Consider the following 24,712-nt stretch of genomic DNA (forward strand, 5'->3'; position numbering starts at 1 on the left):
TCAAATTTTTGCCACGCCCACTTCCGCCACCGCAAATCAAAAAAATCTAATAACAAGCGTTATTTTATAGCTAGAGTTGCGAATTTTGGTATATACAATAATAACTATAGTAGTTATGATTCCTGATTGCGATCAGACAAAAATTGTCGAAGTTATTAAAGAAATGGGCAAAAACGCCTACTTACTAGGGGTCTGAGTTTCTTTAACCGACAATCCAGTACAATGTGCCGTCTATGGTATATTTTGAATTGTGTATTAAATTGATATACCAAAAATACCATTTGGTATTTTTAGTATTTTTTTAGTATATTCGGTATTTTTTGAGCGGGTAGCGGGTATTTCACAGTCGAGTACACTCGACTGTAGCTTTCTTACTTGTTATTAACAATAATTGGAATATTCAACGATTTGTGATAACAACTAACTAATAAAAATAATATTTGGCACTTCTTGCCTTGCAGATTAAATTGGATAACTGAAGATTAACTTTGGACCAAAGTATTAAGATTTGTTTAGATACATTTGCATATTTCATATAAGCTTGTATGCTAAATAATATGAATGTGCTTTACAGATTTTGTATTGTCATGAGTCGTTGACAGTTTTATGCCTTTACTTTGTGTTGTACTTTACCCAATTTTGATGTCTCGTAAATGAAGTCTTTATTGGAATGTCAAATCTCAATGAAAGCTACATTGTAAAAAATTTAAATTTAGCCTTTCAAACTTTTAGTGCTATTCTATTATAGGTATCAATAAAATTATAAAAACCAAATCTTAAACAAACAATGATAGTAATAAATTCAAATTTTTTATGACCTTCATAAATTATTCTAAATTATGAGTTGCAGTTTGATAGTATCAATAAAACTCACTCACATCTCGTCAAATTTCTTTTGTTTCGGTATGGAAATATCGAAACCCTTTCTTTAGACAATAACAATTCTAAGACGGCATCTTTTTCGGCACATCATATATCAAATGTTGAGGTCCCGACATTGAGTAGGGTTGCCCATTCGATGCCTTTCGATGCGAGTATCCTGCGTGTATCCTGTGGGTCAGACTGCAAACAAAGAGAAGACAAATTGATGTGCAAGTTTCTTGGGAGTTCATCAACCTTTTGCCCGCGTTGCCCCTTGTCTTAGAGAGGCGCATAGAACCCTTAGCTTAGGGGCAACTCTATGCTTGCCACATACAATATGCAACTTGCAACCCCTTCAGCCCTTTTCCGCATCGAGCTGCCTATCGCTTGCACTTTATCTGTGGGCAAGGCATTTGCATTACAACGTTTAATTGCGAATTGCGAATGCAACGTAGATGCACGATGAACGAAGGATGCGTTTCACGCACCCGTTACGTAATTGATAACGGTTCATTTGGCCGACATTTGCGGATTTGCCCTGCGTATCTAGTTGATTAACGGCAAACGGCAAAGTAAACCCGCTCAGGGTTCACCTCATGTATTTACTCAGCCATCAGACAGCAAACCGAATGTCCCGTTCGATTTTGATGAGTTTTGCTGCAACGAAGCGTTAAGTTATGAATATGCAAAAGGTGCGGTGAAGGGGGGGGAAGCCATACAGGATTGAAAGATGACCCCGAGGAATGTGCAATTGATGAAATGTTCCTAAAGATCAAGATGATTTTCGCTAATCTAGCAAAAATTGTGATTTTACTATGTTAAACGCATACAAATTACATTTCTTAGTTTACTAGATTTAAAGTCTAAACTAATTAATTTTTAGCAATAAATTTCAACAAAAGATGTGAATGGAATAAATATTGATAAAAAATTTATTTTGTCTTGAGAATTTATTTATTTTAAGATTATTACTTGTGAAAACTTTCAATAAGTTATAAGTTAATAAAAAATTTAAAATTTTTGTAAATTCTGAAGATTTTCTTTAAATATTCTTTTTACTTCAAAATATAATATACAACAATTGCAATGTAATGTACATGAGATTAACGAATAAACAATAAATTTAAAAAGTTTAGTATTTCCAATTGAAAATAATTGAAATAATTGGAAAGCTATTTAATGTATTTTTTGTTATTATTTTTGTTATTCATTTTTTTATTATTTAGCGACGATTATTTCTTGTTATTAAACTGAAAAATGTTTACAAATTTAATAAAGTTTTTAAAGCAAGTTTTCTCCACTTAACTATTATTAATACCAAATAATATTTTATTGATCAAAATAAACGGTTTGTTAAACCAAAGGAAACCAAACGAAATCGTTGCGAGTTGTTAACTTTAACTTTAAGCGAAAGCATTAGTTAGATAATCTGGAACAGAGGACAATAAAAATTGAGTCGTTATAATTTTATTATTTTTGGCCTAAAGCATGTGCAGCTTGTGCAATTAAAATAAAACTGTAACGACGGGAAGTCTTCTCTGGCAATAAAAACAATGCCACAAACTAACCAACTACTCGTATGCAGCACGCTATCATAAATTGCGAAAAAACGCTGAACAGTAAGCATGAATGTAGTGTCGTCTCTCTTTCGCACTGTAATTGCAATTCCCAATTAGACTTAGATAAGTTTCACACCACATTTTCTAACACGCTTCAAATTTAAATTCAAATTCACATTCACAGTCGAAAAGTGCGCAGTTTGGCCGTTACAAGCGCTAGGACATAAAACGTAGTACGCTTTTCCGGCAATAGATGGCAGCAGATGGCGCGTTAAATACAAAATTTATCGCCGCGGGGTTGCAATGCAAAACACTTTTCACTTTTTTTTCGTTTTTTGTGTTTTGTTTTGGGTGCAGCGCTCACTCAACTCAACTGAGCTGAGCTCAGCTCAGTTCGTGGTGCCACACACTCATGCCACACACTTCACACACAATCTGCTCGCAGTCAAATTCAGACAACGTTGCACATAAAAATCAATTAACTTGCAATGATGTTGCAAATTTGTAGCGTTAGCGTTTGTTGTAATGAAAATCGCCAGCATTTATTGGATTTGCCAAATGCCAAGCAAAACAAATACGAGTAGAGAGGATGAAGGCAAAACAGGATGAACATGAAGAGGGGCAACCTGAGCTTTGACAGCCGTTTTTGCGTAGACGTTCAAATGAAATGGGAAATGGAAATCGATGGGGCTGCCGCTGTTTCAGTCGTCGGACACCTGCTGCGCCTTTGTCCCATTCCAAAAGGCGTCTCTTGTTGCGCGTCTGTGACACTAATCTCCGCCAGCATCGTCTGGCTGGCGCATCAATTATGTTAATTTGTCGCAGCAATTACAAGCACTTTTCTGTTGAAATTAAACTATGCGCTCAGATTCGATATTTTAAGACATCGTTTGACAGTTTTGTGGCGCGGCTAATGAAATGGAATGCTGCTCTCTACGATAATAAAGATAAATGATATTATGGCTAGGTTTAACATGAAATTTAATCAATTTTCAATTCGCATGCGACGTCATATATCACACGATTCCCACTCACTTTAAACTTCACTCAAAGGCGAGTTTAGCGAAGACACAAACCTGTAAATCACTGCATTTCCCTAGCAAGGTTTCACTGCGATGTTTTCTAAGGACCTGAGAACAGTTTCGCAGCGAGGCGAATAGAAGAACATCGCTCAAAATCATAGCATTTCCCCTGCGAAGCGTTGTCACTCAATGCGCACGAATAGCACTCAAAGCGAGAGAAACACGACACAATACAAATACAATACAAAAAGTAGGCGGAGCGCACTCGTCACACGCGAGTGAGCAGCTCAGCAGCAGCAGCGACAGCTGGCGACAGAAAACATCGCATAAACATCGCCGACGAGTGAAATGCCAACCACATGCGAGCGTGTTTGCTGAGTGAGTTTTTCGAGTGGTTTGGCTTTGAGCCAGTTAAGGGAAACCCTCCCTCAATCGCAGCGCAGTGGACAGCGAACAAAACAAAAAAAAAAAGGGAATGGAATATGGAATAGAATAGAATAGAATAGAGAACCCAACCCTTTGGCTAACCCTTAAACGTTGACACTTTTGTGCTGACCACACATTCCATCCACATGCCGCAGAGAGCGGGAGAGACAGCGATGTGAAGCGACGGCGACGTGAAGCGAAGCGAATGGCAGGAAAAGCGATAGAGCACCATTTCCATTTCCCTTTTCCCATATTCAGTTGGCTGAGTTGTTTTTAGTGCGTGCGTCGTTTGTTTGTGTTGCGTTGTGTTCTGTTCTGTTCTGTTTAAGCCTTTGGAACTCACCTCGCACATCCTCCCGCAACCCCTAAAACTCGTGCCTAACTGCGTAGCATAACGCGCTCAACCCTTTCCGTGTGTGTGCCCAAAAAATCGAACAAGTTTTGAGCGTGCCACAAACAACAACAACAACAACAACAACAACAATGGGCACGCAGCTTTTGCTTTTGTCTTCTTTTCTCAAGTGCCGGTCAAATTGATGCGTTTTTCCGCGACGGCGACGGCGGCAACAACTTTCGACACAAACACAAACAGTTTGCCGGCGTCGCTCGCGTTGAACAGAGAAACCCCAAAAGAGTTCGGCAACAGCGTCCGATAACGATAACGATAACCCCGATATACCTCAAAGGGTTAAGCATGTGGATGTGTGTGTGTGAGTGTGAGTGTTTAATAAAAGTGCGTAAATTTATTAAGCGGAAAATCAAAAGGGAGAAAAATCCAATAAAAATCAAATCCGAATTCAACGAGTTGAAGGACAATGGAAGTGAGTCATTTAGACACAGGCTGAAGGACATCACGAACTCAAATGGTAAATGAAAGAATCTTGAACGCGCAATTAAGCAATAAGAATTGACTTTCAATACATTTAGCATAATGAAGTTATCGGACTTAACAACTATTATAAATTCGAATTAAACTATCTAAAAATAAAACAGCAAAGCTTTCAAAGAGAGACAAAAGACAGAGTCTGAAACAACAACAAATGAACGGCAAAAACTAAAACCGATTGTCGCTTTTAATGACATTTTAATGAGCCGCAAAATGAGCACCGATTTGGACTGAAAATTAATTAATTTAATTAAAAATATGCATGCGTGTATTTTGTTGCTGTTTTTTGCTATACAAATTGCTATTGTTGTAAATTCATCATTCGATATTAGTTTATTTTAATTGCCTTCGTCGAGGCAACAACAACGAAAAAAAAAACAATTTGGACTTTGTCAAGCGAATGATTATTACATTTTGTGAATGGCCGAGGAGAGACACAATAGTTTATAGCCCCCCGCACCAAATAAAGCGAAACCAGATTAAAACGGCTATTAAACGTGAGCTGTGAGTGCGAGATTAATGATCGCAACCTCAACCAAAAATGGGAGGGAGATTGAGAAGAGAAAGAGTTCGAGGCTGGCTAATAAAATCACTTGCAACATTCAAGTTAATTAATCAGGAGCCAAGGAAACAGAGTCTGACATGTGAGACGCGTCTCCTCAACTCGCACGCTCCAACTTTATCACTCATACGCCATGTGAGCTGCTGCGTTCGCCTCTGGCAATCACTTGCTAAAATGCACACAATTACATTTTCAAAATGGCGTCAAAAGTGCAATACACAAGCCAAAAAAAAAACAAGCGATGTGAAATAGAGGAATTGCAGAAGCCGCAAAAAGAAAGACGACAACAACAACAACAACAACAAGCAGCAAACTACTTGCATTTGCTCGCATATTGAGAGGGAGGTTCATCAGGGGGTAGTATGAGTTACAGGGGTTGCTCTGGCTGCTCTGGCTGCTCTTGCTGCACTCTCGCATTCTGCAGAGAGAGCGAAGCACAAACTGAGTTTAATTATATCGAGGCTAACGAGTTTTTAGATGGCGCACAGCGACTCAGCGAACCGTTAATAAGCATTTAATTACTCAGAGCGTGCGAGCGAGCGAGTGAGTGCAAAGCGCCAGAGCGAGAAGGTGCGAGGGAGTGCACAATAGTACAGAGAGAGAGCGAAAGAGTGAGAGAGAGCGAATGCGAATGCGAAACACATCATCAGGCAAGAGCTCAACGATATGACGATGACACTCTCCTCTGTTTACCTCAGTCGCTGCTGTTGTTGTTGCTGCTCTTGTTGTTGCTGTTGCTGTTGTTGATGCTGTTGTCGTTGCTGTTGCTGCTGGCGCTGCGCCAGCGTTGCTACCTTCGCGCAGACGCTTGTCTTGAAAAGGGGGCGGAGTTTTTTTTTCCATTTCTTTTTTAGATATCAACTCTGCGCGCCACTTGACGTCCACCCACCAAACAGCCCTCCGCCTGCTGTCAGCCCCCTCCTCCCTCCTCTCTGCCTTCAGCCACCTTCAACCTCAGTCGCAGCCGCAGCCGCAGTCACAATCGCTATCACAGCCGCCCTTCTGCCGCTGCCTTCTGACGCTGCCGTTGCCAGGGCAAATAAAAGTTTCATGTACAATTTTTTTTTCCATCTCTCTTCCACCCTTCCCCCTTGCTACATGCGCTCTCGCGGCGTCGCCTTTGCTCTCAGGCGCTTTGGCAAATTGTAGCCATATTGGATTTTTAGTACATTTTGTTGTTGTTTTCTGTTTATTTTTTGCGCCTTCTTTCCAGTTGTATTTTTTTTGTGACTCAAATGCCGGTGGCTTCTGTGGGTGGTGCGCGAGGCGAGTCACCCTCATTTTGTGGCAGGGTGTCAGCGCATTTTTTCCCTTAAATCGCTCCCCTTCCCCTTCACCCATCGTTGTTGTTGCTTGCTTTTTTTTTGTATTCATGGCGTTTGCACATAAATTTTGTACATAGTGTGCGGCACGTGTATTGATGCCTGCTGTTGGTATTGGTGTAAGTGTGTGTGTGTGTGTGTGTGAGTATGTGTGTGTAAGTGTATGTGTGTGTGTGTGCGTGTTGCTTGCTGTTGCTAGGTGAGCTTTACAAACACTAACACTCTGCAATATTAAGTATACGTATTTTTATTCGCGTGACGCCTTCATTTGTGGCTTTGATTTACTTGCTGCTTAGATGCCGCTCTCTCTCACTCTCTCTCTCTCTCTCACTTTGCTATGCTCAGTCTGCTTTTGCACTTCTGTTTTCCCCACTTTTCTTTTTGTTTTTTTTGAGTGTTGAGCGCAACTCAACAACAAATTCGCTCGTTTGCTTCATTAGAAAAAATTGCCAGCTGCGCAGCGCAGTCGACGTCGACGCTGACGTTGTCCTGCGGTTAACGTCGCTGCCGCTGCGGCTGCTCCATTTTTATTTTCAACACCAACAAACTGCCATTAATTTGCATATATGCACCAGTGTGTGTGTCGGAGTGTGTGTGTTTGATTCTTTTTTTTTTTTTGGCGGTTTGCGCAACCACCAACACAACACAAGCCAACGACCAGGGCCATGGCCAATGCCACCCCCTTTCCTTGCCATTCTTCTCCTCGTTGTTGCTCTGAGTTGGACGCTGTCGACGTCGCGTCGCTTTGCCTTGCTCTGCATGGATCGTGCGCCGGCTACAAGTTCGTGCCCAGGCTCCGTGGTTTATCCTGTCGTTTGGCCTTGTGCAGTATGACAACAGCAGCCGCTGTTGCCAGTTGCCAGTTGGCAGTTTGCAGTTAGTTGCCGCAAGAGCGCGACAAATAAATCTTAGTCATAGTCAGCAGCAGGCTGTCCAGTTAGCCAGTCATCCAAACAGTCAGTGCCACAGTAAACCCCCAGTAAACCTGACACTTGCAGCAGCCAGAGCAACAGCAGCCACATCGAGACAACGAGACAACGAGACAACGACGACGACTTTGCAACTTGAAATTGATTTATGGCGCAAATTTTATTGTCTGGTTCGGGACTGGAAATGTGTGTGTGTTGGTTTGGCTGGTGTCTGGTCTCAGATTCAACTTGTTAGCTGAACTAACTGAAACTGTAAAAAGTGCGTATGTGTTGGTGAATTGTGCGCGTTTGTTGTTGTTGACTGAGTAGGGACAACACAAAAAGCGGAGGGAGGGAAATCAAATCAAATCACTGAGTGCAACTTTGTACAGCAAATCGTTATAAATTTTAATGGCGCGCGAGTTGCGAATAAAATCATAAATTCCAAAAACAAATAAACAACTGATCTAAGTGACAACTTTCGCTGCGACAACAACAACAACAACAACAACGAGAATCACACACACTCAGAATGGTCAACAAGTAAGTCCTAATAACTGCATAGTTGAAGCGTGACTCTTGTGATAATTGAATTTATATTTTAATACATATTAATAACATTAATTGGTTGCATCATTGTATATTTATGTCATTTAAAGTTCAGTGTTTGCTTCTCTCGCAAAAATTTGATAATTGAATTTACATTTTAATACATATTAATAACATCAATATGTTTGTATAATCATTATATATTTATGTCATTTAAATGATGCGCTATTAAAGCTCAGCAAATTATATATTTATGTTTGCTTCTCTCTGCTATTATTATGATTAATTTATAACAAATTTGCACTTGTATTCATTGGCTATTTTTAAAACGGATTTTCTGCTTTCGGTTTTTAAATAATTCCTGCGTTATATTGTTTGGCTATTTGCTAACCAGTTTGTTGTTCAATTGATTATTTATATATTTAAATCAATTTCATTTAATACACATGACATTTGCCTTTGCTTTTATCATTTTGTTATTAAGTTAAGTCCCTTTGGGAGTTCAAAGTGAATGTCAACTTGTTTGCACCTGTTTCTCTGATTTCTTAATGGAAATTGCATATTTGCTGAAAGAGAGGAAAACAACTTCGAACAATCTCACTATCGAATTAAATTGCTGGCTTGATTTTTCAACCTGTTCAATATTGATATTTCATCAGTTGAAGGTAAAAAGAGAATAATCACAGAGAGAAAAAGAAAAGAGTTCGTTGTGTACTTTGGTAAAGCGCATTACGGCATTCGCATTACGATGCCCAGCCGCTTATCAAGGACCACTTAAAAGCCGCCTCAGCTTCCCTTTACTCCTCCTCCTTCTCTTCGAGTCGAGTCGAGTCCAATCTGTTCAGAGTTTACTTTTTTGGGTGGTGCAGATTTCAGAACTGGACTTTTGACTCTCGGGGGATTTTGCAGCTTGGTAATGAAATGTTTCGTCATTAAAAAATACACACGAGGAGAGAAAGAGCGCAAGCAAAAAAAAAAAAAAGCAAAGAAAAATATGTTCATTTTGTGTATAAACAAGAAGAACAAGTGAAATGCGCTCTCATATGTATTTATGATCATCATCATCATGATGAAGTTCTCTGTGTGTGTTTACTGCGTAAATAAAGGCGTGTATTTCTGTCTGTGGCTGTGTCTGTGTCTGTGTGTGTATGTGTGTATGTGTGTATTAATTTATTGCTTGCATCAGGTGACGGTGACCCATTTAAAATTTGATGAAGCCGCCCTGAAATGCTCTTTGTGGTTGAGAGAGATGAGAAATGATTGCTGGGGAAACTGCAGCGAGATAAATTAATAAGAACTGCAGCAGAGATTCATTTCATCATTTCTTCATTTCTTCAATTAAATTCCCTTTTTTCGAGAACCTTATCAACATTCATCTGCATGTTTGGCATTCATTAGTAAAACTTTCCATTCAAACTTTTCTCTCATCAAGCAAACACTTTGACGGCCAACTTCTTTTGCATTTAATTTCATTTCATCTGCAGTCTGATAGCTTTATGAATCAATTGCCGCCCCCACCTTCTCCTCCTCTTTAAGTCTCTTGGAAATTTATTCCTTTTAGTGGCATTCACTCTTTTCAGTCAATAATCCTTTTTGCCTTTTCTTTTGCCTCTTTGTTCAACCACTTCTTCTTCTTCTACTGTACCTTTTGCTTTGTGCTCGCTTTGCTTTTAATTTTCAGCTGATTTTTTGATTAATGCTTCTCTATCTATATCTCTCTCTCTCTCTGTCTAAGTGTTTTTTGCTGACCGTTCTCGAGAGTTTTATGCAAATCGCCAGCACTTTAATTAGAAATAAAAAGGAGCAAAGAACTCCATTTGCTGTAAGGGGAGCAAGAAAAATGCCGTTAATTTGGCAACTCGCCGTTGCAAGTTTTGTCTTCCAACTTTTGCTCATTATGCTGATGATTTTTTCTCCTTCATCTTGTTGTTGTTCTTTTCGGGCTCTGTCGTTTTGTTTGTCATTTATAAATTGGAAAAGTTTTCTTAAGCAAATTATGGCATTTTTTTGTTTTTGGTGTTTGGAAACCCTTTGGTTTCCCTCTTTTCGGGTGGAAATTCGTTGCGCCTCGCCTCTCGTCATAAGACGAATTTATCTGCTGTAAATGCAAAGTAGCATCGCAACTGCGGCTAAGACCCTTTCGTCCTTGCCACAGCAGCAAAAATACTGAATACAGAACAGACATACAAATTAAAGGGGGATTATCATCATTTCATCTTGTTGCCCCGACTCCGCACTCCGACTCTTTTACTCACTCACGAAAGCAAAGCAAAAACCCTTCTCTGGCCATCGCTCAGCTGACGTTTCTCAACGTCACATGGCTGTTTTGTCTGCCACTTTTTTCAGTTCTTCCTTTTTTTGTATTTTGTATTTCCTACTGCGACTCAGATTTGCCTCTTAAGATTCGGACTTCGCCAGACGGCATTGAGGTAGGCAAGGGTTAAAATTGAGGCTTCAGGTTCCCAAGCGACAGCGACAACGACGACGACTTCGAAGACGACGACGACGACTTTTGCATCCGTTTGGTGCATTCAACTTTATGCCTTTGATTTATTGTCGCTGCCCCCCTTTCCGCTGGCAAGGCAACGAAGCCAAAACAATGGATGCGATGCGATTCGACTGAGAGAGAGAAACAAGCCCCTGTTCTTAAGCCAACTGTCTTTCTGTCTTATGTCTGTTTTCTGTTGTCTGTTGATCTGTAAGTAGGTCTATAGGCTACCGTGGCACTTTCGGTTTTCAGCCGCATTCACAAAACAAGAAGAACAACAAATACACGCTGCGTGGGTTTAGCACCGACAATGTCTGTGATTGTATTGTTATTGCTATTGTCTCTTTTGTGTCTGTGTCTGTGACTGTGTGTTCAGCTTCCTTTTTGCCTGCCCTGATGATGTAATAAATATATGCGGCGACCCTTTTGTGCAGCATGTGAAAATGGGAACATGTGTTCTTTGCCGCAAAAACACTCAACGATGTCGACGACTCGTCGAAGAAGGGAAGTGCCATAAATACTCGTTGAAAATCTGTTGATTAGTGAGCAAATAAATTCTTGTCTATTTTGTGGTCATCTCTCTCACAGATTATGTAATAAAGATAAGCAGAGAACTAAAGGAAGAACTGCAACAGACTCCTTGACTCTGTAATTAGCCAAGTGGCATGATGTTTTTCTGGGCGTGTGAGTTTCAATTTCATTCAGCAATTCGAGACCCTTTTGTGTGTGTGTGAAATCAGTGTCTGCCATGAATTCTAATGGTTTTCAGCAACTGCCAAAGTTTTGCCTGTTTTTGTCGGTTTTTGTGTGCTGCAAAAGTAGACCACAAAATTGTTGGTATTGCTATCACACTGCAACAACTTCCCCTCCTCCACAAAAAAAGTGCAAACAAATTACCACACAAATTGTGACAAGCAGCACAACAAAGTTTCTTTTTTTGTGTGGGGCGGAATAGCGTATACGCCGCGTTGTCTGTCTGCTTTAGCAGATGTGCAGCTGACAAATGCCAAGAGTTGTTTCTGTTTTGTTTTTGTTGTGGTCGTGATTGACTTGCCGCAACTTGATTGATGATTCTTCTCTTGTCTTGTCTTGTCTTGGCGCTGTGCGTTGTGCATTTGGTTCAAAAATCCAACTCGAATTGTTAATTGAATCAAAATTCAAAGTATTGACTCCAAGATGAATGCCAGGTGTTATTTATTGGACTGCGCTGTTTATGCTTGAAGTGAGCATCACTTTTGTTTACTCAACATGATTAATTTGGTGCATCACTTGAAGCTACTTTCAATCTACATTTGCTTTTTTGGGTATACTTCATTGAATTGGCATTCAATATTGCATAATAATCATATAATAAGATGTTTATTATAAAATAAATTAAAATACAAATATATTATACATAACAATATGATTTATTTTCATACAACTTTTTAAATACTTAATTGTTATTATTATATTTCAAAGTTTTTAATTGTGGTTGCATAATATTAATATAAGAAGGTGTTCACTACAAAATACATTTGAATAAATTTGAAATTTAAAACATTACCTTATTTATCTAAAGCTGTTTTATTTCAAGTAAATCTCATTACCATTTTAGCAATTAAACATTTAAAATCATTTATAATTTTGATTATATTTTAATGGCTTATTCCATAGCCTTCTTTTCTATATATTTAATGCTGCTCTTGAAGTACTTTTCTTAACATCCAAAGCACATTCTATTCCAAATTATTTTAGCAATTAAACATTTAAAATCTTTTACAAGTTTGATTATACTTAAATGGCTTATTCCTTAGCTTTCTTTTCTATATATTTTATGCTGCTCTTGAAGTACTTTTCTTAACATCCAAAGCATATTCTATCCCAAATTATTTTAGAAATTAAAAATGTAAAATCTTGTATAATTTTGATTATATTTTAATGGCATATTCCTTAGTCTTCTTTTCTATATATTTCATACTGCTCTTGAAGTACTTTTCTTAACATCCAAAGCACATTCTATCAGAAATTATTTTAGCAATTAAAAATGTAAAATCTTTTATAATTTAGATTCTATTTAAATGGCATATTCCTTAGTCTTCTTTTCTATATATTTTATGCTGCTCTTGAAGTACTTTTCTAAACATCCAAAGCACATTCTATCCCAAATTATTTTTGCAGTGCACTTTGGCATTTAATTGACGGCCAACGCTGCTCGCGATCCCGTCTCTCACATCAATCTTGTATCAGAATTCTTCACTTATTATTATTGCATGCAAATAGCAGCAACACTAAATGGCAGCAACACCCACAAATTATAATTGCAGCTGTTGCAGGCAGCAGCAGCAGCAAGTGGGTGTCGCAGAGAGAGAGAGAAACAATGCAATTGCCAATTGGTGTGATGATGATGTGAACTGAATGAGATTCACTCACAATATTCACTCCAACAGTGAATATTCACTCACTCACTCAACGTTTTCCCCTTTTCGATGTGCATTGTGCGCTGTCATGCGCAAATCGAGTTGTGTTTTGCTGTGGCAAATTTCCATGAGCTTTGAGCGCCTGGCGCAAATGTCACCTTCGATCGGCAGCTGAGTGAAACCAGCCCGCCCCATGTTGCAGTTGCTGTTGCTGTTGTTGCAACAAGAAACAAGAGTAGGCGCATCCAAGTCAAAAGGAAATGTCAGTCAGGCGACAAGCCCACAAACTGCTGCCACAACACAACAGTTGTTCTAGGGCTAATCCAGAGTCAGCAAAACACGTGCAACAGCAACTGCAACTGTGGCAGCAACTGTGGCAGCAGCAACTGTGGTGAGTTCAGCTGGCTACAAAGCTGCAAGGCAACAAAAGTCGGGCAACATGTTGCAGTTGCAGTTGCTGTTGCAGCAGCGACAAGCAGCAACTGCAACTGCAGTCGCAGCTGCTTGCTAAATTGCAATTTCACAAGCTCTCGACGCCAGCAGCAACTGCGACCGAAGCAGCAACGACAACGACAACGACAGCAGCGGCAGCGACTGCAAAAATTGTGCCGCCCGGCCTACAAGTCCAAAGCTGACGTTGCTGTTCGCTGTCGATTCCGATTGCGAGTCCGACACCGACAACGAAACAGAGACGGAGACCGAGAGTCGCTTTTTTAGCAACCCAGTTGCTGTTTGCCGCATTCGCATTTCGGCTTTCGTGCCGCGCGGCAGCCAAAAAAAAAGCAAACTAAAAGCCCAAGAGAATTCTCTACAGAACTTTTTTGCACGCGTGTGATTCAATCGAATACGAAGTTTAAGTATCCTAGCGGGAACTCAACCCAACTGTGTGTGTGTGTGAGAAACTGAACTGAAAACTGAAACAAAACTAAAACTAAAAACTGAAAACAGAAAACTGAATTGTTGTTCCATAATCGTGCCGTTTGCCAATTGGCGACGGCAAAAGTTTTGTGACCTTTTTTTGGCGGAAACATTTCGAGAGGAAATTGCATTTTGCACTTTGCATTTTCCACTTTTGCACATCGCATTTTGCATTTTGCATTTAACATTTCTCAAAGAGTCAAGTTCATAATTTTGACTCTGTGAACATTTTGTGAGTCGACTTGTTAAATATTCAAAACAAAATTGGTGAGTTTTAACTTATTAACTCGAAAAGCAACTGTGAAACAATATTAATTCTGAATATAACTTAATTAAAATTGCTTTATATGGAAATAATATTCTTATAAATTTCTAAGCAGAAGTCGAATCATATTTTAGCGCCAATTATATACAATTTTATATTTGCGCCATTTATATCAAATATTATATCAACAAAGTGTAGATTTTATTTATGGAAAATTATATTTATATAAAAAAATAAATAAATATGGCAATTCAACGTCATCGAGACTTTTATGAATACAAATATTTTGGTTATTTATTTAGTTTAGTATTTAATAAAAATAGCTCTTAGTCAGCATTTATCAATAGTTTATTCATCTGTGTACAATGCAAACCATAAATTTGCTTGTCATATTTTCTAAAAAAAAAAACGTCGATTTATTTATTACTTTAGTGTCTGGTTCTATGCTATAAATATATTCAAATAAAATGTGTATTTAATATGAAACAAATTTGTTGTGCAAATTCATGCAAGTTGCCATAAATTGGGAGACAAATTCCAGCTAAAAAGTTTTAGTTTCAAATATCATAACAAAAGCATTTTAAATTCGAATTGACAAGCTTAAATTTATAAATTTTCACAAACAATGCGTAAAGCGTTGTTTTGTGTACGATTTATTTATTTGCAAAGCATAAAAGAAAAATCGTTTAATTATTCTATTAATATTCAATTGGCTGTCAGAGCTCGTTTAGTTTTCGAAGACAGAGACGGAGACAGCTTAAGCTTAAGAAACCACATATCATCAGCAACTACGAAATTCTGTTGACTGCTTAGCAGCTGTCTAACAATCAGTTTCAAGATAAATGTCAAGCGGCCAAGCCAACTTCTTCTTCCGGCTGTGGTCGACTTCCAAGTCGAAATTCCCAGTCTCAGCCTCAGTCTGAGTCTCCGTCTTCGTCTTTGTAGCACACATGCGCAGCGAAAAGACCCCGAGTTCGACCCAGACCTCGACACTAATACCTCGAAACGAGTAATCACAATGCAGACACAGAATACACAACACATACAGATACTCGCATGTTGTTGGCTACGAGAGCCATAATCGTCAGCTTCCTTTTGGTCAGCGCCATGGCGCTGCTTCCTGCACGACAACACAAACAACAACAACAACAACAACAACAACAACGAGAACAGCAGCAACAACAATAATAAATAATGCTAGAGCATTGCAGTTGGCATCTCTATCTCTGTCTCTGTTCGGGGCTGTCTAATATAATTTTGAAATAACTCAACTAAGCAGCCACTACTCGAGTGGAGATGAAGACAAAGTCTTTGGGCCAAAAGCATGTTAGAAAACACAAACACAATGATTGCACTCGCAGTCGCAGTCGCAGTCCAACAACAAAGTTAACAGTTGCCCAGTTGCCAGGCGGTCGTCTTATTGAGCCACAGCCAAAGCTAAAGCCACGCCAAACAAAACAAAACAAAGTAAAAAGCAGCTAACTAAACTAACCAACGAGACGCAAACAACGACAACAACAAATGGGGAAAAAAAAAGGGATAAGCCGGAAAGCAACACGGAACCCAAATTAATACAATAATTGAAGCCAATTTAGTGTAATTTTCTTCAATTTCGTTACTGCTGCTGCTGCTGCCATTGTTGTTGTTGTTACTGTTGTTGTTGTATTGCTGTCTAGCCATTGACTTTGCCAACTATTATCGCATTTGTTTGGCATTTGGCCACTTCACCATCCCTCTCTCTCTCTCTTTCTCTCGATCTATCTATCTTCTTCCTTGCTCTCAAATAACTTCAACTTCATTTTCCAGAGCCATTCGCTTGTTCTCCTCCAATTGCAGCTGCAAACACACCCAAAACTTAAGTTTATTCACACATTTTAGTGTGCTCTGTTTTTGGTTTTTTATCGTTACCTAATTAAATTAAGCCAAAAACAAACAGGCTGCAGTTGCTCTTTGGCCAGGTGAAAGTGGCATCCACTCCAGCTGAGACCTTTCACAAACACACAAAAAAAAAGTGTTCGCGGTCATAAAAACCACCAGTTCGATAGAGAATTTAGTTTTATTGTGAAAGACTGTGGAAAATAAATAAAAATAAAAAATAAATAATACATGTATAAACAATTTATGCTCAAATTTTATGGTCGAAATAACATTCAAAAATTAAATGCAAATAGTAATAGGAAACATAAAAAAGTGCCATAAAAGCTGCAACTCAATAATATCTTTGTTGAGTCTCATGCATATTACTATTATTATAATTTTTATTAGCCAGCATTTCTTATGTCTAAAGGTATAGAAATTGTTGTACAACTTTTATAAGATATCAAGTTCTTAAGTTTGCTCTTAAAACTAACCATGACTGCAACTTTTATAATATCTCGCGTTCTTAAGTTTCCATTTAAAACTAACCATGACTGCATTAAACATCGCTATAAAAGAGTGTTTGTTATTAACATGTTCGCTCTCGTCAGCGTTAAGTAATCTTGTCACACGTCAATTCGAATCTCTCAATTCCATTTACAATGTAAATGCTGAACACATATTTTTTTAATCAGAGAAACCTCAACTCTCGAGTGAGCCAAAAATAACATGGCAACATGGGCAAATACAAGTATTAATAAAAACTGAAAAACTGAAATTAAAATTTGTGTTTTCCTTTTCATTTTTGCTATTTCCATTTTGTTTTTTTTTCCTTTTTTTTTTTTTGTATTTGTGTGTTGCGCTGCTTTTGCGAAAATTGTTTCAGTTTTTCGCGCTGCCATCGTTGTTGTAAATTGTAATTTGAAAAACATCACCGCAAACTGTCAAAATGCACTGACATTTACAAATTATTTTGCTGGCAGCAGCCGTGGGGTGCCCCTGCAACACAGCAGCGGCAAATGAAATGAAACCCATTGGCAGCAGCTTTGGGCAGAATGTTGAATGCGGACCGCGTTGCGCGCTTTTTGACGCTTTGAAATGCGAAATGCGAAATGGAAGCGGTCACCGTTAATTTGCGTCAACGGGCTAATAAAGTTTCGTGTCGCCTTTTTGCTTTTGATTTGGCTTTTTGGCATTTAGCGATATACACATGCGAGTATCTATATGTTTTTGGCTATTTGGGGACAGCAACGACGACGACAAACTTGCCTAATGCACAGCTATAGATACATGCAAAGTATCTTTGACTGCATCTGGCGAGTTATAGCCGTGTCTCTGCGGTATGCCAAATGGCCAACTAGCAAATTAGCCAAGGCAATCACACACATATGAAATGCTGACATTTCAATAGCTAGAAAGGAGCCTGGTAGATACTTCCGCTGACTGGACAACAACAACAAAAAAAAGAGCAAAGGGCCGCATCTGCATCTTTTAGTTCAACTTTGTAGCTGCCTGAGGCTCTTTATAAAATTCCGATTACCCATTAATTGCCTTTGATTGCGCACCTGAGCTGCTGTTGCTGTTGCTGCTGTTGCCGTTGCAACAAAGTATCAATGAACCTTCCTTGCGCCGCGGGCGATGCAACCGAATAAGTGAGGATCGTTTGTCGTTGTTGTTGTTGTTGTTGCTGGTCGTTGCGCAAGGTGCAAACTGGCTGCATAGATTGGACCTGAGACTGAGACTTGAACTGAGCCCTAGCTGTGCCCACATCTGCCTATCTCACTGCCAGGCTGTCTATCCATCCGTCCGTCCGTCCGTCCGTCCGTCTGTCCGTCCGTCTGGTTTATGGGTCTGCGTGCCTAGGAGTGGCCGTGCCTAATAGCAGATGAGTACACAGACGAAGCACGAAGATAAAGCAGCAGTGAGCAAAGCAAGAATACCAACCAAATATGTACAACAACAACAACAACAAAAAAACGAGAGAAAAAATGAATTATGATTTGACGGTAGGCATTTAATGGATGGCCATGGATCTTTGACTCGAAAATATTCTCGTTTGGCGCCAACAAATTGACAGCTGTAAGCGTCCGTCTCTCTCTATATATAGCTGCCTCTCTCTTTCCAGTCACTGCCAAGTTATTCTGCTGGACAGGTGAATGCTATTTAGTTAGAATGCCTTTTGTCTCGCTGTCTGTCTGACTCCGTGTTTCTCTTCTTCTTCTTCTTGTTTTTTTTTCTTCTCTCTAATTGAATTTACTTGCCACGACAGAGCGTCGCATTGTCTTGTGACGTGGCGTGCAATGTGAAAGGAAGTGCAACACCAGCAACCAACCAGGCAGCTAGGCAGCTAAGCAGCCACTGAAAAGCATTCAAAATTGGAGCATGACAGCAGAGTTGATGGATAGGTGTTGCATTGTGGTTGACTCGCGTTGAAAGTGCCACGCTGAGAGGCAGGTAGAAAGAGAGAGGTGAGAGCTGATCTAGTTGCCAAAGGTCAGAGAGCAGCTCTTAAAGTTGCAAGTGCAAAACAAACTCTAAACAAGTTGGCCAATTAGCTGATGTCTCAGTTTGCGGATCCTTTTACCAGCCAAGAACGCCCACACAGTTCAGATCTCTGTGGGAAGACGCTTGGGCGTTGCAAGTTGTTGTTGCAGCGACAATAACAATGGCAATAACAACATGTTTTTGTTTAGGGCTATAAAAATGTTGAAAACCCTAAACACATTTAATGGCCACAAGCAGCTAACTGCTAAATGCTAAAAGGGGCAACACCGCCCACCTATAAGACAGAGCTTATAAACAATGGCAATGCATAAATTTCGTTGCCACAAAGGAGACGAACTGAAAAAACTCATTAGGCGCATCGCCTACGAAAACATAAATGCAATAATATTGTTCAAAATTACGAGGCTAATAACATAAATTTCCAACCAGCGACGAGATACGACGACGACGATGTCGATGTAGGAGGAGGAGGCGGAGGCAACCAAATGCAGTTTTGTATCTATGAGATACGCACTGCGCTCAAGTTCATTATGTAGTACGCAGTCGCGACTTTATCCCAACTTATGGCACAGTAAATATGACCAATAAACATAAACTAGGCGAATTAATTGAGATGGCTAGCGAAAAGGCTCCGCTCGACCAGCATTTTGGAGTACACGGCTCATAAAGCCTTGAAATTATGCATTCTGTAGTTCACATGTTGCACCTGCAGCACACATTCGGATACATTAGAGTCGCGTTTGGCCAACGCAAAAGTCAAAAGCAGCTACCTGAAACTGAAACTGAAACAGAAACTGAACAAAAGGCCGCGTTTTTGGCCGAGGCCTCTAATTGAGTTTTGAGAGTCGTTACACTTCATCGCAATGGGAGTAAATTAAACTGTCATTAGTTTACCCTTTGGCACTTTTGTCGCCCCGCTGCCGTTCCCCTTGCCCCTTGCCCCTTCTCTCCACCTCTCCTCAGCTGGTGTTGCGAACCCGATCCAAACGATCTCAAACATGTGAAGTGGCGCGTTTTTTTTTTCGTCTGTCTTTTTTTGTTATTTTGTGTGTGTTATTTTTTTCGTCTTTCTTTGCAGCCGTAATAATTTTGTAGGTTTTACGAGTGCCGCCAAGACAATTAGGCATTTGTTGTGTGTACACACACATACAAGTATGTGTGTGTTGCCAAGTGTGGGCATTTTGTTTAGCGGCTTTTGACGCTTTGATGTGCGCAACTGAAAAACGCGCGCGAGACGCGCGACTCGCGAGTCCGCAACAAATCTAACGCCTTTTCAAAACTTTGTTAGCTACATGGCTTTTAACTTTTCGTTTCGTTGTTAGTGTTGTTGCTGGTAGTGTTAGTGTTAGTGTTATTGTTGTTGCTGCATGCTGAAGATTTATTTTTCCATTATAGTGTGCCGACATCGACATCGACATCCACATCGACATCGACATCATTGTGGGTGTCTGTGCCTTGACACAAGCCATTGGGCCATGACGTGCACAAAACAATAACAACAGCAACACTTAGAAGAACAACACTAAATACAACAGCCACATTTAGCTTGCCATCGAAGATGATTTGTAGAAACTGAATTTTGAGACTTTTGTCTAAGACGCGTGAGAAGAAAGCACTACAGAAAAAAAAAACTGTATTTAAATGCTAGTTTTAATCCATAAACATTTTAAAAATAGAACAACTAAATAGTCGGCACTAAGCGGAATTCTTTTGAAATCTAACCAACTAATTAGCTCGTTGAGCAAACATCCAACGATTCGACGCGTTTTTCACGCATTTCACAAAGCAGCGCGTAAATCAATTGACATTTTTTTTTTTGCTTGCCTGCACTTTGTGTTCAAAATAAAACAAAATAGCTATATTAGTTTTCATTTTGTATACGAATACTGCAGCAATTAGCCACGTTAGTTGCGCGTTTCGAAGGCGTTTTTAACCGCAGCGAATGTCGTATTCAAATTTCGCATTTTTACTACCCAAATCATTGGCTGGGCCAACGCGTTTTGTTGCGGCCTGTGGCCAATGCATAAAATTGTCCAACACCAAAGTCGTTTGACAGATTGAAGACCAAACTGACTGGCTGACATATTGACTAGCCCACATCAGACAAATCCGCAAGCAGTTTATTGCAGTGGGCCATAAAAAAGGAAGCCACCCAAAAGGCGCGCACAAACTAAGCCGTTATTGTTGTTCTCTTTTTTCTCTTTTTCTGTCGTTTTTGTTTGCCATTTTTATTTTATGACTAAGCTAAAAGTTATAAAAACCACTTTTTAATTCAAATGCGCTACAAAATGTTATAGACCATCAAATGATTTGCATAAACTGTTGTCAAGGCACGTGTCACAAACAAAAAGCACAAAAAGTACAAAACTGCAACTGAAACATAGATTTAAATGGGAACTTCAAATGCGAGTAGCTTATAGATTTATACGGCAACAGAAAAGATTTGAATGTATAACAATATTCTAAATGTAGTTATACAAATTAAGCAAATTCATAGCACAATTTGTTGTTAAGAAAAGGTGTAAATTAAAGACAGAGAAACTATTTGAAAAAAACCCAACTAATATTTGTTTCAGAAAAGTTTAGAGAAATGAAAAGAATTAAAATATATTAACACATAGTAAAACAGTATTGAAAATGTATTTTGACATTCAGAAAGGTTTTAGTAAAAAGTGTTATTAAATTCAAGATAGTGAAACTAATTTTAATCCACAAAAAATGTTTTAGAATATGGAAATGATTAGAATTAGAAGGCAACGCTGGCAATTTTATATTTAAACACTTTAACTATCCAAACACTAGGCAAAGAAAAATAAAATCTTTTTCGCTTTTTTTTTCTTGGCTTTGCCTTTTGTTGTTAATGATTCACTTGCCGTTGATATTGTTGATGTTGTTGTTGCTGTTAATGACTTGACAGTAAAGTAGCCTACACAATTTATGGCAAACTTGTCCGCCTACAATCAGTTTTCATTCACGAATAAATGCGAGTGTTTGTGTGTGTTTGTTGGCGAGTGTGTGTGTGTGTTTGTGTTTTTAATGCCTTCGTCTAGTTTGGTTTTTTAATTGAAACATTTTTGACCATATTTTCTTAATGATCTGACATGACATGGCGTCTGTTTTTTACTCTATTCATTTATGTGTGTATGTGTTTGCTTTCGACTTTATAAATTTAACGTAATTTTGGCTAATTTAAAACAGCAAACTAAAATACTATACAAATGGCTTTGACATATACTCACACACATACTCTGCTCACATGTATCATTATTATAATTTGTACATTGTGCGCCTTTCTCTATCTCATTTACTCACTTCACCTCTCTCTCTCTCTCTTTCTTCTCGTTTATTGCAGTCGCCAGCGCATACACGAAAAAAAACAACGCCAACGCCTTTGGGCCACAAGCTGCAAATGCTGGGTAAGTTTTCATTATTGTTGCCTTCAATGTTGTTGCTCTTTCCGAGCACTTTTATAGTCACTTGTCGTTAAAGAAAAAAATGTGTTGAAAATGTTTTTTTATGACACGAAATGAGCAGGGCCATAAAATTGAGCCGAGTGAGCAATATAACGATGTGCCTGCCTTGCGGCTTGTTAAATTCTGCAAATGGCATTTGCATTTCGTATGCAGCAGCCAAACTCAACCCAACCCAAAGCAAACAATATTCCACATCAACAACAAACATCAACGGACACTGAACTGCACTCCACTTGCCACAAACTGTGACTCTTTTGATGTTGTTAAATAAAACACAAAACCATATACAATACGCCCAGTATTATTTACACAATGAGGCATAAATCAGCATTTCAATAAAAAGTACTCAAATAAAAACCGCAAACATACTAAAAATATACCGAAAGACTATTTATGGTACTAAAAATATACCAAAAGACTATTTATGGTATATTTTCACAGTACAGTGTGATGTACTATGGTATATTAGTAATGTATCAATATACCTCAGATGGTCTTCGATATATTTTCAGTATTTTACGGTATATTAACTTCAGTATTATTTACACAGTGAGGCATAAATCAGAATTTCAAAATAGTTCCATCAAAAGTACTCAAATAAAAACCGCAAACATACTACAAATATACCAAAAGACTATTTATGGTATATTTTTACAGCACAGTGGCAAGTACTATGGTATAATAGTCATGTATTAATATACATCAAAAAGTCTTCGATATATTTTCAATATTTTACGGTATATTATATATTTTGTACATTTTCTAGCACTTTTGCGGTATACTAATTAAGAATATTTTAAAATCAATACTGCACTATATTGCTTTTATTCAAAAAGTATCTCACAATTCCAAATTCAAACTTAAGATTTTTATCTGCTGAGCCCTCTATTCAATATTAACAGTTCTTTTAAAAATACAATAAATCTCTCTTGAACTTCTATAACAAATTTAGTGTTTTATTCGTCGAAAAATTCAAAGAAAAACAATCGCAATTTATGACTTAATTTAATTTCCCATAAATCTCTTTAGCCCTGCCAAATGAAATCCAATTACATTCATAAAACAAAATTATTTAAAAGTAATCCCACAATTATATGGTTATTTTTGAGAGATTTGCAATCAATCAATGCAGATACTACAATTATGGCTGGTGTTGAATTTGCAACGATTAGCGCAACTACAATTATATTCGATGGTTTATTTTTAAGCATTTGACCTTAGCTCACATTGATTGACCTTTAAGACTGTTATCATTTGATTGATGATTGCGCTGTTGTGCGCCACTGTTGTTAAGCTGTGGCAAGTTTTGCTTCTGTTCAACTTTAAACCTTGCCAAATTGAAAGAAGAAGGCAAAAACAACAGCAATCGAGAAAAAAAAAGAGTATAAAGATAACGACGCAGATAAAGACTACCATAATGCCAACTAATTGAATTGATTTATGCATGTCGCGCATTTTAATGAAGTATTTTCCCGCTGCTTCGGTCACTTCAACGATTTGATTAATTTGAATTTATTTAGTTTCGATATTTGTTGCCGTAGCATAATTTTCGTTTTTTGCTCTATCAATTTCAATGATGATGGCACATTATAAGTTTCATCTGTGTTTGTCCGTTGTCTGTTTTGTGTCCACACTTGCTATTATTTATTTATTTATGCATAGCCCAGACTGAAGACTGAAGACTGAAGACTGTTGCCAGCTGAGTCAAATAAGAGAGGAAGAAAGAGAGAGAGAGAGACAGGATGGAGACGTAGGTGGCAGAGCGAGCTGAAGAAGGAGGCGGAATTGATTTATGCCTGGCACTTTTTATGGCCATTTTGTTGGTAATTTATTAACAAGCTTGTTAACAACGTCGTCTGGCCAATATGCAGATGCAGATACCAAAAAACTTGCAGTCTCAGTCTCAGAGTCTCTCAATGTGAGGTTAAAGGCCATGGCTGTGGCAGTGGAGTAGCTGCGAAATGGCAACAGCAGGTGGCTTACAGGCTTGTCCGGCATATTTATAGAAAGTTTTATGGCCAAGAGGCCTGCACACCTGCAGTTGGCAGTCAATTTGAACAAAAGCGCGCACTCTTAAATATTTAAACAATAATTTAAAGAGTCGCATAGAGAGAGAAGTGCGATGTGTAGTTCTTGAGTTCGATTCTCCGCATTCACATGATTTGTTTGCACAACCGCGTGCGCGGTAGCCAAGTGGAGTCAAGTGGCCAACTTGCTTAAAGTTGGTAGTTAGCAGTTGGTAAAGTTGGCAGTTGCCAGTTGGCAAGTTGGCCAAGGGAAGGGTGAACGATTGCTGCTTAAATATTCTAAATATTTGCTAAATAATAGTGAAGACAGCAATCGGAGTCGAACCAGTGGCAAGAGGCTAGTGAAGCGTAGGCAAACATGGCCCATAGCTGATGGCTGATGCCTGATGGCTAATGGCAGTTGCTTTTGGCCCGTTTAAATAGCGGCTACTATTTGCGTAGCAAAGTGTACCCAAGACCCAAGCGACAGGCAGACAACACACACGCTCACACACACACAGTTTTGACTGGCTGTCAAAAGACAGACAGAAGCCACTGTCGATATGGCCAAGTACTTGAGCTTTTAAGAGTTTTATGTTTTTACTTCACAAACTTTTCATTTCGTTGGGGTCAAGTTAAACAAAGATACAGAGAGAGATAGATCAGACTGTTATGCTAATGGCTATCCCTCGATTTGAGTTGAGCC

The 24,712-nt window shown here is 38.8% G+C and overlaps 1 protein-coding gene across 2 annotated transcripts in view; it reads left to right on the top strand.

Moving 5' to 3' along the window:
- Nucleotides 1–7,483: 7,483 nt before the first annotated feature.
- Nucleotides 7,484–24,712, top strand: part of LOC132792368 (uncharacterized) — a 40,693-nt gene continuing 23,464 nt past the window's right edge. The window contains exons 1-2 of one of the 2 annotated variants that reach the window (XM_060801710.1): nucleotides 7,484–8,089; nucleotides 21,880–21,943. In XM_060801710.1, coding sequence (XP_060657693.1) covers nucleotides 8,079–8,089; nucleotides 21,880–21,943 — 75 coding nt within the window. In that variant the 5' untranslated portion in view covers nucleotides 7,484–8,078. Of the gene's footprint in view, nucleotides 8,090–13,657; nucleotides 14,168–21,879; nucleotides 21,944–24,712 lie in introns of those variants that run through there. The other variant, XR_009632995.1, reaches the window with a different exon arrangement.

This window comes from Drosophila nasuta, chromosome 3 (genome assembly GCF_023558535.2).
Source record: "Drosophila nasuta strain 15112-1781.00 chromosome 3, ASM2355853v1, whole genome shotgun sequence".
Lineage (NCBI taxonomy): Eukaryota > Metazoa > Arthropoda > Insecta > Diptera > Drosophilidae > Drosophila > Drosophila nasuta.